Raw genomic sequence first — 20,179 nt, forward strand, 5'->3', positions numbered from 1 at the left:
CATTTATTTTTTTTTTCCACTCGAACACTGCTAGACAAAGGCCTCTCCAACGATGTGATTAAGACATATGGTCAATGCATTCGGCTTCTGTCTCCGCATCCTCTCCTGCTTCGGCTTGATTGTGCGGCCGGCCTTACACTAAGAACCTCGTGTAAAATGGGAAGTGTGCCATCTTTTACGTAGAAGTTCAGAATTGTATCGGTCATTGTTAAAAGGAGATATATATATATATATATATATATATATATATGTCCTGTTTGAAATGCATTGCATATATTATCCCCTTTCAACGATGACCGAATCAATTGTAAACAACTATATTTTATAATGTAAGATTCCATACCCACATTCACAAGTAACTGCGTGTGTTTACTATAAACACATGCTCTTACTACGAACACGTGTTATTGTGCTCAAACATAAACAGCAGCAGATGATGGAAGGAGGCTACCAGGAAGATACGAAAAGAGAAACACGAAGAAGGCCGATCGCCCCAAAGACACCTATAAAAGAGGACAAGAGTATCAGTGCCAGTGCTGATCGCTAACCTACCTAAACAGTCTCCCGAGAGCACTATGGGTTACGATTTCCTTTAATCCCTACTCTTGAGGCTGCCATGAGCAAGCGAGTATTCCTTCAATCAACCTTCTCCCTGAGGCTGCCATGAGCAAAGGAACCTCATTAAGGAAGAGTCCTTTAATTACCGTCTGACGCCGCTCTGGGCTAAGACATACAACCGACAAATCAGAGGCCAACTTGTGCGAAGATCTTTTCCACACTGGAAAATACAGTTTATAGACTGAAATACAAGAACTACGTAAATTTTTTATAAGCGTTTATTTTGCAATTGAAAGTGTAGGGTTCGAATCCCGAACTTATCATTTAGACTCTACCGAACAAAACATTGCAATATAAATGTAGCGTATATCGAATTTCTTCTATGATAGCTATATGGTTCTTGTTAAACTAAGATGTAGCTGTCGATCGCAGCACTTTTGGATTCAGATGTGTCGTTGAACAATCTGTCCATGCTTTCATACATTGTAGATGATTTTCACTTGCCATAACATTTGTTTGTATATCTTCCAGATGCCAGTTCTCATGCGGGAATACTGGAGCAGCTGCAGATCCTGCTGAAAAGGGAGTCTCCTACTGTGGTAGCAAAGGCAGCACAAGTGGTGGCAGAACTCGCCAAAGCAGATTCTGGTCGGGAATTATGCACTGACAAGCCTATACTCGAGACCTTGGTCTCTTTGCTGAATAAGAAGGAGAACGAAGTGTTGATCCAAGCATGTAGGGCATTAGGCAATATTTGCTTTGAAAATGGTAAGTTTAAACACAGTTGGTTGTTGCAAAATTGTAAGTATTCAAAAAAAAAAAAAAAAAAAGGTTACAGTATCTTTTATATACATAAAAATAAAATCAAACATTGTGAACTAAGGTTTTTGCTTTTTAGTTCGTACTGTAAGGAAGTGCAAACTAAAAAGATCATTAACACAGTATAACTGGTGATTTGGGATTCAGTAATTTTCATACTAATAATAATAAGAATAGGGTTGATTCTAGCGGCGAGCCACGCTGCTTTGCCGGATATAAGCAGTGCGTTTCAGTTGTATGTTGAAATCTAGCCTATTATTATCATGTACTTTACTTATAGTTCCAAGTTCCCCCTATAGATGTAGAAGATTTAGGTGAAGGTTTCATGCCTAGTACATATGTGTACCGTATTAGACTTTTCTCACTTACTTTTTTTTGCAAAAGAAGGATCTTCATTTCAGGGTTCCTACTCGTCCTGGAAATCCTGGAGAACCTGGAAATATCCTTGAATTGATTTCCTTTTGGAAACATCCTGGAAATGTCCTTGAAATTTATAGCAATACTGAATGTCAGATTTTTCATAATTATAATGAAGATTTTAATTGATTTGTATTTTTGTTTGCTATTCCTGTTTTTGAGCTGAATAATAATTTGTCATGATCCTGCATGGATGGGTGGTTGATGGGCTGTCTTCCTCCCAACAGGGTGGCTGGCCGGGAGAACTTCTCTCTTCTTCATTCATCGACTAGTTTGTCAAACCATTCTTGGATGCTGTCTTCACTAGCACTATCCTCCAGAAACTGCTTTGTACCAGTACCAATCCTCCATAATCAGTCTATTTTCGCAATAGTACTTACTCTCTTCAGTAAAATTTCATATAAATGCTATTTGTGACAAGGTCATATCTAGGTGATACTCAGTTTCTTTCTATGCCAAAGAAACGAAGTTTTTCTTAGTTGTTTAAGTTGTTTAAATTAGGATTTCATTAGAAGGTAGTGAGTTCTCTAATATTTATTTGTATGTTAGACCCTTAGAAGCTGGATTGTTTTTACACAAAACTGTTGGATGATTGGAAGAATTTAAAGATTTGTTGTTAATCATAAAGATGTTTTTGGTTTTGTCTCATGGACAGGCTGCTGTCGAACGAGGCGACAGCATAAAGATTTGCTTGTTGAAAATATGAAGAAGAACTCATTGGTCGGTTTGAGTTTGGTGTATGATAACATTTCTCATAAAGATCTTACTTCAATCAACATCACGAAAGAAATGCTGCATCATGCCTTCCATGTAAAGCAGCGCTAGATAGAGCTTGAGAAAACAAGGACTATTGAAATAGAAAGTCAAACGCAGAGCAAGAGGAAAGAGATAAGTGAAAATGTACAGCAGCTGCAGAGAAAGAAAAGGAAATTGATGGAAACAAGTGAAGCTTTGGAGACTGAAGCGAACCAGCTTCCACATGAAGCAGAGCAGAAGTCTTGCTTTACTTTATTGACAAAATCAAATGCTATCCATAGAGCATCTTCGCTAAAGAAGAAAGATATTATGTCTATAGATGAGAAAAATCACACAACTTCATACTCAGTTGAAAAACTTGTAATATAATTCCTTTTTTCCCCCTCATTATTTTTGTCACACTGTCACGCAATGCAGATGCCATGTACGAAAAATAGATTTTTGTTGTTTGTAAATTTGTTCGGTGCACAATTAAAATGTCATGTAGAAAGAATAAAAATACAATGTGCTGGGTGTGGGTGGATCGGGTGGCTATAAGGTAAAGCAAATTACTCTACGCTGTGTGTATTCGGCACGTGACATTTGGGCGCAGACGTTTGGACACTGGACGTTTGGGCGCCAGACGTTTCGGCGCGAGTTAAATTAAAAAGTCGTTATGTTAGGCGCTGAGTACTAAGTTCGAATCAAGATATCACAAGGTGCCTACTGCAGTGGAAGTCCTTGAATTATACTGGATTTAGTTTTACATACTGTTACATACTAGAAATACTGGAATTTGAAAATTCTAAAAAATGAATTAACAATTAAATTGTGTAAATTTAAGTTTCAACCAAAGTTAAGTATGCTTTTTATTTGATAACTTTTCAAGCCAAAGGTAAGTAGACCAGATTAGATATGATTGACTGCATTACGTACATAGTGAGCCTATTCCATTAAAAACTTAAAGCAGGCCTTCTACTGTAGTTATGCAATAAGTGTGAATGTCAAACACACTTCTGGTTGCTAAATGGCCAATATATGTACACTTAACAATTATTTTTCACTTTGAAATCGTTCTTTTTTTCCTTTCGCCACTTTCTTTAGTGCAGATTAAATGCTTACAATGCACAGTGGTCCAGGAACCTCCAAAACCTGGCCAAAAACCAACTTCTTAAAAATAGCAAACAACCAAATGTGTTTGAAAGTCAATGACCTGGGGTATTCAAACCTACCTGGGTCTTAAAGAAATTGACACCCTTTAGTCAGAAATTGACTTCCGAAGTGAGAGGTTGACCTTGTGCATTAATTACTGAAGATTTTTAAGTTAGCGCCAACAAAGTGTGAGAATGTTTTCTACCTAGTCTTCCTGTAGCCAGGTAGGAATGAAATACTTTTGTCACATCTATGAAGATTATTATTTATGATGATGAGTTTAGATTTGTGTGTAGCTATTAAATTTATCGATTTACAGGGGATGAAATGCAAGTAAATTGGAGCAAGAAATGTGATGTTTTTTGTTCTCGTAGAGTTATCTTTTGACTTCCACGTACTTCCACTTTGGTATCGCACTCTGGAAGTAGTTAAACACTTCCTCTTTCAGAAACCGTAAACCAAACTTGCTCATTTTTGCTCGTCTGTGAAATATTTTTGTTGTAGATAAGACTCATTGTACACAGTGCAAAATTATTTTGTACTGTATTTTTTTCTTCTATTTTTCAACCATGTCCTATCAAACGTCAAGAAGACAGCTATTGGAGGTCCTTCGAAGGGCAAAAGGAGACAGAGCTGTGAAAAAGAAGCACCTGTTCACGTACCTCAAAGATAAAGCATCTGCTGAATTGTCAAAGGAAGCCAAGCAGAGTGTGCACGTGTTTTGCTCGAAATTGTTTCACATGCTTGACAAGTGGAACAGTAATTACCAAAAATTGGAAGAGGAGAATGTGGATTGGCTAAACGGTGAGTTATTAATGATGACTGAACCTGTCAGTGAAGACGACTGGGGACCATCGACTTCAGCAGGTGTAGCTGGACCTCGACGACCAGAGGTGGCTTTCTCTGTGAGCAGGTAGCGCTCGAAGAGGAGAAAAACAGGAACATTGTGCTCCTCATTCAGCGGTACTATTCTTGCTTATGCTACTCAAATGAAATATAGAGAGGAGAGAGAATTGAAAAAACGAAACATCTTCAGGAAATGGAAGAATTGCCTACCAGGGCTGGCAAGATTCGAAAGTCATGGGCATATATCCAAAAACAGAATCCCAAATTTTACAACCCAGAGAAGGCTTTAGCACTGATACTCGAAGGGGATCTGACACATCACCAGTACCAGCTGCTAAGAAAAGGGGCAAAGGACTTGGATCACAATATATATCTTGCTTACAACCATGTTCTGGACGCAAAGAAAGACTGCTATCATGAAGTCGTTAACGTCACGGAATCTGTAGCTCGACAATCTCTCCTCGACCATACAACTGCAAGAATTCTGCAAGTACAGGAACCTGTGCTCGAAACCATCCCAGAAAAGTATCAGAAATCTCTGTAGCTGGTTACCAAATGGGGATGTGACTGAACCTCCGGTCAAGCCCAATACAAACAGACAGCTCGGGAGGTGGGCTTTCAAGACAGCGACAATTTTTACACGTCGGCTGTATCTCTGCAACTTTATTATGAGATAAAAGGGGTTAGAGTTGTAGTGTGGCAAAATAAACGTCCCTCATCGACAAGATATTGTCGGCCGATAAAATTACAATTCAGGAAAGAAACTGAAGAACTTGCAGGGCAAGAAGCTAGCCTAATGGAGGAGCAAATTAGGTGCCTGACTCCAAGTTGCATCAGTATTCCGCTGTTAGGAGATCGCAGTATAGAAGCAACTGAATTCGAGGTTACACACAATCTGCAGCTCACAATGGTGGATGGCAAAATATGTAATGCCGTGACACAAACATCAGCACAAACTTGCTACTTATGCGACGCTAATCCAAAAGAAATGAATTCCTTCCAGCAGGGATCCAGAACTGAAAAACCGGAAACTTTCCGATTCGGATTGTCCATGCTACATGCCTGGATTAGATTTATAGAGTGGTTGCTGGATGTGCTATACCGTTTGGAATTAAGAAATAGCAGGTGCGGAAAGGCGACCAACCGACCATGATGAAGAAGGAAAAAAAGAGATCCAAGAGGCCATGAAAGCTGAGTTAGGCCTCAATATTGACGAACCGAGGCAAGACGGCAGTGGTACTTCCAACGACGGGAATACAGGCAGACGATTTTTTGGAAACTATCAACAAGTTGCAGCAATAACAGGTCTGAATGAAAAGCTTGTTGAGCAGTATGGCGTCTTGCTGCAATCATAGTCTTGTGGACTGGCTATCGATCCAAACAAATTTGAAGCTTGGGCAAACGATATCAGGGATCTCTACACCAAGCATTATTCGTGGTTCTACATGACAGCCTCCATTCACAAAATTCTCGCTCATGGGTCCTCAATAATCTCACACGGCCTATTACCCATTGCGCAGATAACGGAGGAGGCCGAAGAAGCCCGACATAAACATATTAAACATTATCGGGAGCATCATTCCCGAAAGTGCTCACGCAAAGAAACAATGAAGGCTGTTTTGTAGCGGATCCTCGTAACAAGCAACCCAAAGATATCCACGCTTCGGAATCCCATGGCACAGAAGCACAAAAAAAGAAACTTATCTTCATCCGTATTGAACCTTTTGCAAGAGATGGAGGCTCCAGAGCAGCTGTCATCTGAGGATGAATCAGAATAGGCTTATTGTGTAAAAATCATAAACTGTTCAGTTATTCTTTATTTCACATGCAAAAAATTATTTTCATTGTGCAAGTATGTGCAAATATATTATTAAAATGGTTAGTAAAACATTTTGTCTTGCTTCGCATCCATTAACAGCTGTGATCCGAGGATGAATCAGAATAGCCTTTATGTGTAAAACTCATAAGCTGTTGTTAATAACATGTTACGCTGTATTTTATGTGAACAAATATTATTCTGGTTGTACAAATATGTGCAAATACATTATTATACCTGTACATGTTCTTCCATCATTTTGTCTTACTTTTAGCATAACATAACATTTCTGCAACGAAAAAACAAGATTTCAACTTTTCGCACGAAAAGGTAATTTTGGCCAGGTTTTGAGGGTTTCTGGACCACTGTGCAATGGGACGAAAAAAAAAGTGTTAAGTTTTGATTTTTATATTGGAATATTAATTTAAAAAAAGTGATACCAGAAATACGGCATACTACAGTTCCTAAACTCAATGTCTTTGACACCCTGTATTAACATCTTTCCCTCAACTCGATTAGGATTTAGGATTTTTAGATTTCTGGACTCTCAGTATCTAAGGCCATTTAGCCCGTCACGTTTGAGGGGGCACACTACCCGGGAAGAGGGAAGGAAGAAAGGATTGGGGAAGGAAGGAAGCGGCCTGGGACCTATAAGTTAGGTACCACCCCGACAATTGCCTGGTGTGAATGAGGAAAACCTCATTCATGTTGGCTGGCCTGAAAAAGCGTGTTACACTTTTTCGACCGAGTGCCCCTACCGGGAATCGAACCGCACCAAGTGCCCCTACAGCACCGAAGGCGAGAGCGTTAGCGACTACGCTACGCGGGGCCACTTCTCTCAACTCGAGTGCAGGGAAATCTTTTATTGGTAGTTCTTTATTGGACTTAAGGAAGAGAAGAGTTTGGCAAACGTAATACGAAAGAAAACAAATTTTAATATTAATAAGTACCGATATGTAATTATTAACTTTAAAAAAAAAAAAATACAAAAATTAAATCAATATGTTTTAATTAACACTAAGAAAATTATTAACAGTTCGTCTGATTCCTACATTTCCTAGCTTTCTTATATAATACAAAAATTAGATCAGAAGTACAAGAATTGTGAACAAGCGAAAAATCAATCCATGACGAGGTTAGGCAACAAATGCCACAAACGCATTAAACTACAGACGTGTGCAAATTATTAGACTAAAGTTGAAAAAATGAAGAATCTTAAACATAATTTTAAATAAATCCTGAATTGCTGCGTTCTTTCACCTTGTTACAACTTGTTAGTATTTTGTACGCATTCCTTTCGATTTTATTACTATTTATACACTTTGGCATACTTTTCATTATCTTTACACAAGTATATTTCACTTCCTCATCGCGATGCCATATTCTGATAAGTGCTGCGATGAGATCAATCTTGGTAGTTATCCTTTCTCTCTTCACTTTTTTCTTAACAGTAGCCCACAAGTTTTCGATAGGGTTTAAGTCGGGATAATTTCCTGGCCATGGCAGAACCTCAACACCATTTTCCCTCAGAAAATTATTTACAGTCATTCTTTTATAGTATGGGGCTCCATCATGCATATAAATAAAGTTCCCATCCGGAAACCATTCCATCATTTGTGGTTCTAGCATCTTTAGATATTGATTTTGATTCATCATTCCTTTCACGAGATACAGTCTATCAGCAGCATACACTGACATACAGCTCTAGACCATGAATGACGTTGAGTGCTTTACTATTTGGGAAACACAGTTTGGGGAAAATGTTTCATTTGACGTCCTGCGAACATATTGGGTACTTTCCTCACTTATGGAAAATATTTATTCATCAGAGAAACATGCCTGGAAATAGTATAATGTATATCAGTGTATTGATTTTAAATTTTATTACAATATCATAAACCAAACATCATATTCGGAGGAGCAACTCCTCCCGTAAACCCTTGTACAATAAAGTTAAAAAAATATTCAAGGGTACTACAACCTCCCAAAGATGCACCAATTGATAAAATATACAGGATAAATATGTAAAGTTTGGTACTGTACCTTGCTCCAGTCATCCTTGAATCTATTTTGCATTTCCTTTGCCCATTCCAACCTGTTCTTTGCTATTGCTGGGGTTAATTTCGCCTTTGTGCAGGGCCTTCGCGCTGGTAAGCCCGCTGCACATAATTGTCTTCTCGCTGTAGATGAAGATATGTCACATCCGTAGGCCTTTTACTGATTTAACAAATTCTTGCTTGTAGCTCTTCTATTCGATTTGGCCATCTGTAGTAGTTTCCTTTGAACACGAGGACTGATTTTCGGTTTATGTCAACATTTGCCTGAACGGTTTTGTGTATATGATGCACCGAGCTTCAAAGCCCGACTTATTCGACTGACTGTGTTTTGAGAAATAGACAGTTTTCTAGCTATTTCGTGTTTATGTAACGTTTTTCTTGCATAAGACATTCATTTAATGCAATTTTACGTGGTGATACGTCTTTGGTTTTGCTTATAATTGTCACTTTCTCTAAAGCTCAAAATACAGAACGAAAGAAATTTCAATACTTTTTCCCCACAGATCTTCATCTAAAAATAACACTTAAGAAAGCAAAAATGCATGTGTTTTGCACCTAATACACATTAAACTATTATTTGGAATATTAAAAACATAATAACATTGAAAGCAAATTTAATACGACGTATAAAGAAAGAGCCAACATGTGCTAATATAAGTATACAATGATGCAGTTGTTTATCATTGTCGCCAGTTTCTTACCACTGTTGACAGTAAGGAATAAAAAGGGTCATTATTTTCTATTGACAAGGTATATATAAAGTCCAGAACATACTTTAGGTTTAAAAGATATGAACTGTACACAATACAAATGGAGAAAAAACAAAAATTCATCGAAAATCCTGAAGAATTGACATTTAGTCTAATAATTGGCACACGTCTGTATTTAATTTAGATGAATAAATAAGATAGAGATAGAAAATAGATAGATAAATGAGGTGAGATAAAGATAGAAGTGTAGGAAATGTATATATCTTGATTCGCGCTTAGTTTTCAGTGCCTAGCTTATTTTATATTTCGTAAATTGTGATTTTTACTATGTACCTCGCGTCCAAACGTCTGGCGCCTAAACGGCTTCGCGCCCAAACGGCAGCGCCGAAACGTCCGTGCCCAAATGGTGGCGCCCAAACGTCCTGTCCCGTGTGTATTGAATTATTGTGTATTAATACTGTACTTACATTAATATTCACTGCAAAAACTACGGTACTTTCAATTTCATTGCAGTCCTGTTACACCTTCCTGTGTCGATGTCCTGGAAAATTGGTGATTTGTCCTGGAAATGTCTGGATTTTTGGAGGGGGGGGGGGTAAGAGAGTGGGAACCCTGTCATTTAGTATGTCCCACGAAATAAATCATTATTTTTATAAATTCCAGATATATCGGGTGTTCTAAAAATGGCGCCCACGGACTACAGAGCACGATTCTATAAGTCAAAATAAAGCGATATATAAATATATATATCTTTTGGATCCTCGTCTGGAAACGCGAATTGCACTATGTGGCAATATCGCATATGAAGAACTATGGAGAAGATCTACCAAACCATCATCAAATAGTCAAATCGATTCTTTCCAGATGGCATTTAAAGTTGACAGACATTGACAGTGACACCACGTAGTAGTGTAACAATCGATGTAACTGTTTAATAGATTCGTAGAGCAATGCTAATGATTCCAAATTAATCAGCGACGTTGCCACATAGTGAAATTTTGATTCCTCATAGCGGCTGAAGGAGGCCCCGGAGGGTATACCATTGTATAACATCAGGCTTTCCAGTGCTTCTGTATTTCCTGTTTTTCCTATATATTTGCGTCTCTTCCTATAAACTACTATATTTCTATTTTAACGGAACCTCCTTTATTTTTGTGGCATTGCTACTTCCACTTGTGAAAATAAGGATTTTCAGCTTCATAAGACTAAGTTGTCATACTCAGTATCGCATGGACTTGGCCCCTATTTACATGATAAATGGTTGTATGATGTTAAAACTTCTGGTAACTTCTTCAGTCTTGCTGTAGATGAAACAGTTTGATATTCACATTCGATATTTTTCTTCTTCAATCAATTGTGTTGTTACTCATTACCTGGAGTGCAGTTTTGGGACACGCTACATCTTCAAATCTTTTTCAAGCTATTGCTAAAACTATCTAAACTGCCTCATGACAAGTTCCTCATGCTGGAAAGTAATAGACCTAATGTGAACGTCTCTCTTCGGCGAATGTTAAATGATTGGTGCCAAGACCAAGGAATACCAAAGCTTCTGGATATTGGTTCCTATACTTTGCACACAGTTCCTAATGAGTTTCATGATGGAGTAAAATCATTGTCGTGGGATGTTGAGGATTTTTGTGTGGATGTATTTCAGTGGATCAGAATATCTGCGGCTCAACGAAAGGACTATGCTCTTGTTCAATCAGTATTGGTGTTAGAAAGCCATTTCTTTCTGTGTCATGTTCCGAGCCGATGGTTAACTTTTGTCTCCTGTGTGCAAACGTATCGCGGCACAACTTCCAGGGCTTCGTAAATACTTTCCTGCCAGCACAAGATAAAGCAAGTCATGAAAATAATCCGTACAGAAGGATTAAACAATTTCTGAGAGACGTATACTTACAAACACTGATTTTCTGATGCAGATCCTTACACTTTCCTTATGATCGTTATTACTACTGGTGAGCTACGTACGAAAACACTAAGAAACTCGTATGAAGTTTTGCAACGAGATAATTACCCACTTAGTTATATTTAGAGTCGAATGTATGTTCATGTAACAATTGTTGTAATTTCCATGTGATTTTTATTATTATTTCTACTTATTGGATAATTGAAATGTTCCTTTTTCAGGGCTTCACAAAACCTCCTATATGTTTTCGTCGTGATTTCCTGTATTTTTTTTAAAGCATTGGAAAGCCTGTAACATTTTCGCCATATTTTGAACTGAAGAATGTCGCTCTGTTATCCGTGGATGTCATTTTTAAAACATCCTATATATATATATATATGGGCTATACCGACAAGCTGTAAGAAGTGATTCCTTACATCATCGAAATAAGAAAGAAAATTCATATGGACGTGTAAGAAAAAGTGCATAGTTTCGGAGCTAGGGCCGCCCGAAAACGTGGGAAAATTGTAACCAGTGCCGGATTTACGTATAAGCTTAACAAGCTATAACTTGGGGACCCGAAAAAATTAAAGAAAAAAAGAACTGGATGTACATTTCTAATATATAAGGTAAAAAAAATTAAGTAAAATAAAACCTACGTATAGCAATAGTAATTTGTGTTGTGTAGGCTCTTATGATGTAACCAATGGAGTCCCTTTCCGTTAGTCTGCTACGTAAAATATCATTCGTTTGCTCATTTTTGTATGTACGGTCTTTACGTGCTGCATGAACTGGCTGGAGATACAAAGGGCCTCATCAATCTTAAATCCGGCTTTGATTGTAACACTCTTTCTTACGAACACAAGGAATCGTGAAATGGCGGTGCATACCAGCGTAAAGGAAGTTACGTACCTCATCCAAGAGGAGAGCTCCTTCGTGGCTAAGCGGTTACCGTACGCGCCTTTGGCGTGGGAAACCCGGGTTCGATTCCCGGCGGAAGCTCATGTGGTTCGGATTCCACGTTAATCAGTAGGTCCACGTCTCATACAGCCTTGCTGCTGAAAGGGACGTTAAACTCAATCAACCCAACCTCATCCAAGAGGAAAAATGCATATTTCAGTAATGTGCAAAGGATTACCCATAAAGTATATTTATTCTCTAAGTTTGTTATTCAAATTGATCCTAATTTGTTTTCCTTTGCCTTCTATTTTATTAATTATATGTTTTGTTTATTATTTTTATAATTTTATGTTGGTTTTCTTTAAAAATCTATTTTAAAATTTTACCTACCGGGTGTATTGAAACTTCGGGGCTATAGACCAACTCCGTTCTGAGTAAAGATATCAAAAAATGGAAAGAGAACAAGGTTGCTGGAAATATATGGTTTTCAATCTAAAATGGAATTTTTCTATTCCCATCAGCCATTGAGCTTCACACTAGAAAAATGTCTATGTTAAATGAAAATGCAACGTTTCCAGTTCAGCAGGCTGTTTCAGCAGGACGTAAGGGCACGGAAAAATGATACGAGGAACGTAGAGGTATGCAAAAATGACACAAGGAACGTAAAAAGTATGCAAAAATGACATGAGGAACGTAAGGGTATGCAAAAATGACACGAAGAACGTAAGGGTATGCAAAAATGACACGAGGAAGGTAAGGATATGAAAAAATGACACGAAGAAACGTAAGGGTATGCAAAACTGGCATGGGAAACGTGTACATTGTTGTATGAGGGAATCTAGAACACCTCGATTCCGGTTCCCAACAATGCTGTATTATTGATACGGTGAGTGCCGAAAGGAACAGCCTGCTGAATTGGCAACGTTGCTTTTCCGTTTAGCATAGGGTGCCTTGCCAATTTGGAACCCCAACAGTTAATGTATTCGAAAAAAATCCATTTTGGTTCGAAAACCACATGTTTCCAACATTTTTCCCCATTTTTCCATTTTTTCCTATCTTTACTTATAACGGATTGTCTCAATGGCCCTGGATTTTTTATTCACTCTGTATATTTATGTTCTTGCTAAGAGTAAATTTTCATTGAATGAACTACATGTAGTGGTAATAAATGTGATCTGAACATGGTTTCTCTGAAACATTTATGTAGATGACAAGCATCAAACCGAAACTCTGAAATCCGTACTATTTTTGCGAAAATATATAAATAAATAAATGAAAATCACTCTTCAACAAATGTAATGTTGCTATTATTATTATTATTATTATTATTATTATTATTATTCTGGTATTTTTGTAGTCGGGCTTGATCAAGATCGTGCTTGATCGGCTTTTCACGTATATTGTGCATGTTGTTTGCTAAGGAGTTCCCTTACCATCTGATTGCTAGTAACAGTACTGGTACTATTATTAATTTCTTAGTTTTATTGAAAGAGAGGAAGAAAATAATTAGCATCCCGTTTTGCAAAAGCAAAATTCTTTCTAATTTTTCGTCTTTTGCATTTTACTCTAGTAGAAGTTAGAGCTACCTAAAATCCTGCTTATGTTACTCAGTTATCTTATTTATTGATGTCTGTTATTTTGACAAAAGGAAGCAGTATATGACTGGTTGCATCCATCAATCCTGTCCGTTTACGTTCCAACATAGAATGAGGCTCCATTTTGCTTTTGAACTTCTATGTATATATGCTGGTATTTTTTCTCTTGTGGCTGTGGTTGATTTACTTAATTTTGTCGTAATAGAATTGCTTCGACAGAGACTACAGAAATGGACGAAATACTAATAGATGTGAAGTCATTGTTTTTAGAGATTAGAATAATTGTTGTTACCTACGAGATATTTCGTAATCACATGTGTAAGAGTCTTTGCACTTCCCTTTCATGCATTTCTATAACCAGTAACAACGTTTCGTTTCGAACCTACGCCCTTTCCAAGCTGGTCTAGTGGCTAGCGCATGTGTTTGATGTACGTGGTCCTGGGCGCGATTCCCGGTAGGAAAACTTTAAAAAAAATCACAGTCTTGCACGGTTATTAATTCTTTGTCTCCTTTAGCCCAAAAGCCATAACTGTAGGACGTTAAACTAAAAGAAAGAAAAAAAACTGAATCTCAGGTGCTTAAATAAAAAGGAGAAAAAAGAAAGTGGAATTAAAATGAAAACTCAACCACTTAACGTAAAAGGAAGAGTATAATAGTCTTTTTTTATTGTTATCGAAAACTTAAAACGACGAGTATACTCGTTCTCGCTTCCGTTGACCCGTTCTCTTTTTAAAAGGTTGAATATACACGTTTTTTAATGTTTCTTTATGTTTACACCAGATAGTGCTGCTGAAGAAATCATTTACTCATCTCATTGTTGAGTTATCAACAATGAATACTATCACCACCATTTATAATGTTCTTATGCGAATATTGTAATAAAATAATTAAAAAATTACATTAAATATTGAATAACTTTCGGTTGAAAATCTATACGTTAAGAGGTTAAAGGAAAATCTCGATGGATCGTTATGTACATATTTTGACGGTAGTAAATTCATCGTGAGACTTCCTGTTCACATTTCTCTAAGATACTCCCATGTTATATAAATTCCTAGTTGTTAGAACGCCTCCTACATTTTCGCAGGTTTTCTTTTTACTTTCTGGCTACGATAAGAGAGACGAAAGTATGGTGATTCTTGGGGAAGGGGGGGGGAATGGTTTTTGGATATCTATCCGTTCATCCAGATGTATGCATTTGCCTAAGAACCATATCTTTCAACTTGTTCGAACCAAATTTTAAACTTACTATAGAAGTAGGTAGTTTACTGAAAGTTTTTTTTAAGAATATATTATTTAGGTTTGCCTAGGAATTTTGATAGTCCTGTAACCGCTTCGTTCTTGTCTTTAGTGCCCTTAATGTGTTCTTGTATTTTAATTTCGATGGTTTTCTTCGTCATGGGGCAAAAACTCCATAACAATAATAAAAAAAAAGAGAAAAACAGAAAAATGGGTCTCCTCCATCCCCACTTTGACAAAGAATGCAGAAAGTTGCACAAATATATAGTTTTAGGATAACATTCAAATCACCAAAAATATTGAAAAATCTTTAACAAAGTACAAAAGTTGCTATATAGACAAAATACTCTGACATTTACGAAGTAAAATGTACTTGTAACCAAACCTACATAAGTATGGCGAAGAGAAACATGGAAACTAGAATAAAAGAACATATCAGGGGCTCTAAGGATAAGAACTAAGCGATTTCAGGACTATCATAATCTAAGTAAATCTAAGCATTCCATGAAACAAACTAACATTTTGCAGAAAACTTATTAGCTTATAGAATGACAAGTATACGAACCCTTTGCCATAAGGACCAAGGACCCTAAATTAAAGTGGGTAAAAGTAGACTAGACAAACAGTGGGACCGCTTCATAAGTTGTTGCAAAGAATAAAATATGATACTGTTACAGCACCGAAATTTTCCCAACACTGGAGTCAGTACACTACAAAAATTATCCACCTAGTTCAATGTCAGTGGATATGGAAAAACTGTTTCAAAAGGGAAAATGGCGAACACCTGTAACGCATCATAAATTGTTCTGTATAGTTTTCCTGTTCTTAAAAGAGAATAAAAGGCATACCAATTTACTTCATTTCGACCTTAAGTGTAGTCTTCCTTTTTCCCTGAAAAGAAGAAAACTATCAGTGAACTCATTGTCACATACGTTTTGTGAAAATTAAAATGCATTAAAATGGTAGACTTTTGGTGATTTTACAAATAAATTGATAACTGTACATTATATTCTATAATCATTTCGAACTAATAGAAAAGTCCTTCATAGTCATGGCATCTATTAATCAACAAAGTACATAGTGATGAAGCATGTAACGCAGTACAAACAATTAAGTCAGTAGGTGGAAAACAGGACGGAGTATTGGTGTAGATATTATCAAGAAGGAATAGTTTACTTTTGGCGAGAATCTCATTCAAACTATTTTTCGAAAATGACTCATTCGATTTTGTTCATATCTCGCAGATAAAGATTTCATTAGCATCCTCACAATATAATACAAGATATAAATCCACAATGCGTAGATTATTCTTCAAGTAAACTTGTTCAGACGTTTTTGAAAACAACTCGTTTGTATTTGGTCATTCCTTCAATATGGTGTAAGTCATTTCTCATTACAAAATTCGCAGAAGTTAGTTTACTCTTGAGTTTTTTTGAGTTTTCTCAAAACCTGTTCAGTAGACTTTATTCATATTTCATTCTCTAACAGACAGAGCTCCCTCCTGGCTAAGCGGTTAGCGTACGCGCCTTTGGCGGAGGAGACGCGGATTCGATTCCCGGCGTGATCTCATGTGGTTCGGATCCCACATTGAGCTGTAGGTTCACGTCTCATACAGCCTTACTACTTAAAGAGACGCTAAACTGAAATCAAATCTAACAACTAAACAATATGGCATATGTCATCTTTTATGAAAAAAAAAATCACAAAGAGTAGTTTACTCATGGGGATGAATATTCTTCGGACAAAGTTTTCCGAAAACACGTATTTTTATATATATATATATATATATATATATATATATATTCTTAGTTTCTAAGTAAATGATTTTATAATAACTGAAGCACTACATGATTTGATATAAGATGTGGGAGCGAGAAAGTTCTTTTTATTAATTTTGATTTTAATTCCAGTTCATTTTTGTCCTTTATTCTTTCAAAAACCCTAAAGAAGAACCCTGTGTATTCAAAACGTGGTTGTTTGTTACAGAGATACATGAATTATAAATACATGGTTATATTATACATTTGATTTGAAAATAAGATTATTCTGTTATTTCGTTTTACGCTAAGTGTGCTACGAAATCACGTTAATAAATTGAAAACTAATTTGCTTTACTTTTCACAAAATGTAGATCATTTTCTGTAATACTGAAAGCCTATTTTGTTGAAATAGAAAATGACATGAACACTCTTCTTTTCTTTGTTTTTTGCAGGGAAGGCTCGGAAAAAGGTAATCGAACATGGCAGTCTTCCATTATTAATAAAGGTTTTGGAGCATTCTAAAGAAATGACAGGGGATACAGGAAGGCAAATGAGAAATATGTCCGCAGGATTTCTTTTAAACCTCTTGGTGGATCAAGAACAAGCGCAACAAAAGGTCAGTAGTCCCTTATTCATTGTCTTCGGAATAATAGATAAGTTCTTAATATTATGTAACTGGTGCGCAGAGAACATTTTAAAACCCTCAAAGTTTAGCTGCTCATCTCCTTACCAGAACACATTCTTTAAATCTAATTCTTCTAGCAGATAAGCTTAGTTTGTAGTTGAACTGTGTATGGTTTTTATTGAACTACAAGAATACAGCACTTTTTTCAATACTAAAATTAATCTCTTAGGTAAATGGTTACTGTTTATGATTTTCGTGTGAAAGACACGGCCTCGAATCCTGCTGAAAGTACACGTAGTTTGGATAGCACTTTAATTATATAGACCACACTTCTCGTATAGTCTCTGTACTCAGAAAGATGGTTGACTCTTAAGTAAATGATACTTCAGTGTATCATGAATTTCATTGTTTGAAATGTTTGTTTGAAGTTCGTCCCTTTCGATACACGAAGCTAAATGACACGTGGACCTACAATTGAATGTGGAATACGAACCACCTACCAAGAATAGTAAAGGCTTTGTTTTCTACGCATTGTTCCTTGGGGAAACTTGAACGTAAGTTTTTTTTACATCGTATTTTATTGACTTTAGAACCCTTTTTAGTGTGCGCGTGATCTCGAGTTGGATTTTTGTAGAACCCAGTCTTGTTATACGGAATAATGTATGGCAAACTCTATGCAAACTTATACTGTTTTATTATTTAAAGCAGCCCAATAATATTGATTGAAATGTCCAAATGATAATAATTAAAAAAAAAAAAAGGTCCTCAAAAGTGAAATTTCGTTATTTCACAACAAGACATTTAGTATTGTGAAATTAATTGTAATTTTTGCTTCGTTGGAACAGGCATTGAGACTCGGAGTCATGAAACTATTGTGTTCATTCCTGGAAACTGATGGCGACGATGAGGAAGTAGCAACACACGTTATGTTGATTCTTGGCCTTCTGACAGACGCCGGTAAGTTTTCGAAAAATTTCGTTTCTTTCTATCAGTCAAGTCTCTTAGACACAAGACATGTGGTATAAAATGTTTTAAGTTATTTATATTCTAAAGACCTATTCAGAATTTTTCACTTATGTATTAAACCATTAATGTCTCGAGTAAATACTTTTAACCATAAAAGCATTTTATTTAAGCACTTGCAGCATAATAAAATCAACTTTACCTAAATCCTTTGTAAAAGTTACTTCTTACAAGAATCACATGCTTAGAAGTGACGTAATACATTATAAGGGGGATTAAATAGTAAAATAGACTTAAGTGTGAATTTACAGCAACAAGATTTGAAATGTCACTATTATATCTGCTTTCAAGTGGGTATTTTTTCGTTGGAAGAATAATACGACCATACTTGGGCTCTTTCGTGTATTAGATGAAGCCGTTACCAAGCCTAAGTAGAATAATACTTCCTTTAGATACTAAAGTCGTGGAAAAGTTTTGTCGAAGATCATGTCGGCAAAATATCACTTAGGACCAATGTGTGTACTAACCGTGGTCAAACCTTTAAAAGAATTAAATTTCCATGCACTAAATACCTTTCCTTATGTAAGTCTTGACAATGCTGTCAGTGAAAAATCGACGTTTCCGAACTCGTACTCGATCGCGAATCAAAAGACCTCTAATTGTACAGGTCTATAAAGAAAATCCAGGTTATTTGTGAGCATGTGTTTTATGGTTTCCCTTCAATTGCTTTTTCAAGGGTAGGTGCCACTAGCTTAAAAAAAAAAAAAAAAAAAAAAGTTACTATAATATTGTGAAAGTAGGAAAGAGACTTGAGAATTGATGTTGATGCAGAACGTTACTAAATGTTAAACTAGATATTTTACATGTTATCAGCCTAAGACAGTAGTAAAGAACGATTTCTTTCGTCCGGAATAAACCCTGATAATAGCCAAGTTAACTGTAATTATATATTTTGGAATTGAATAACTCAAAGTAAACTCTGAACCTATTGATTTATAGTTTATACTGTTACATTACCTGCAAGCAACTCTTTTATATTTACTTTGCAGATCCCGGCCAGGAGCTGTTGGACGAACAATTGTGTCGAGTGGTTGTTCATGTACTTGGTTCCTCTGGGTCAGCAGATGTTAGCGAAATGTGTCTTGACTTGCTGCATGGACAAGCTGAGAATGGTGAGTTGAATCTACTGTATACTTGTTTACAGTATCTTTCTATAATGATACGTATTTTTATGCACGAAAGTGGATTTCTATGACAGCTCTCAAAGGGTTGTTGTTCGCTTTAGGGCTTCGGTTATATTCAACTGAGGTGCTTCACAATTCTCTTCTTACAAATATATGGTTCATGTCTTCCAACGTTTGGTTAGTTATTATAAAACAACTAATAATAGTCAGGTTATATATAAAGGTAACCAAGAAAGTTCTATAGCTTTTTTGTGGAGGTCTGTGTTCAATTGGCCCTCACACCGTGAGTTGAATGCGAATGGAGATAAGGCGAAGGTCAGTTGTTGGTGTGGATATATCCAACATACTAGCTGGTTGTGGCAGTTCACTTACACGGTGAACTTGCGTAAGGACAAAATGAACATGGGACCTCCACAGAGCGTCATAAGGGCGTGTATACTGTACGAGTTCAAACTGGGGTCCAACCTCGCTGCCTTGGGGCAGAAGATATGCCAGGCCTTTGGTGAGGGGGTCGTGAGTACGCGGACAGTGCAGCGGTGGTTTAAAAGTTTAAGGACGGCGATGAAACACTCGAAGACGCACCACGTGCCGGAAGACCAACACATGTACAAAATGAAGATGCGAACAGTGCGAAGATGCAATTGAAGCGAACAGTGGCCAGACATGTGAGGAACTGGAACTGCACTTCAGTATGAGTTGAGAAACCATTCGGCACCATCTCCATCAACTTGGGAAGCAGTGCAAGTTGGGTCGATGGGTCCCACATGATTTGACTCGGCCAGAAGGCAACGCGAGTGGACACCTGTGTTTCTTTGCTATCTCGTCTGAGGAAGCCGCCGTCATCATTGGTTAGCATCCTATGAACCGGTTCCAAAACAGCCGAAACCAGCATTGCACCAGAAGGTCCTCCTGTGT

General features: G+C 36.9%; 1 protein-coding gene across 1 annotated transcript in view; it reads left to right on the forward strand.

Annotated features, from left to right (window-relative positions):
- LOC145685593 (rap1 GTPase-GDP dissociation stimulator 1-B-like) overlaps window positions 1-19,335 on the forward strand; it is a 43,064-nt gene extending 23,729 nt beyond the window's left edge. The window contains exons 3-6 of the mRNA XM_081757981.1: window positions 1,090-1,326; window positions 16,945-17,108; window positions 17,963-18,074; window positions 19,130-19,335. Of these exons, the coding sequence (XP_081614107.1) occupies window positions 1,090-1,326; window positions 16,945-17,108; window positions 17,963-18,074; window positions 19,130-19,335 (719 nt within the window). The remainder of the gene's footprint in view (window positions 1-1,089; window positions 1,327-16,944; window positions 17,109-17,962; window positions 18,075-19,129) is intronic.
- Window positions 19,336-20,179: the final 844 nt, after the last annotated feature.

The sequence above is a fragment of the Thermobia domestica genome, chromosome 5, assembly GCF_964235325.1.
Source record: "Thermobia domestica chromosome 5, izTheDome1.hap1.1, whole genome shotgun sequence".
NCBI classification, from domain to species: Eukaryota; Metazoa; Arthropoda; class Insecta; order Zygentoma; family Lepismatidae; genus Thermobia; species Thermobia domestica.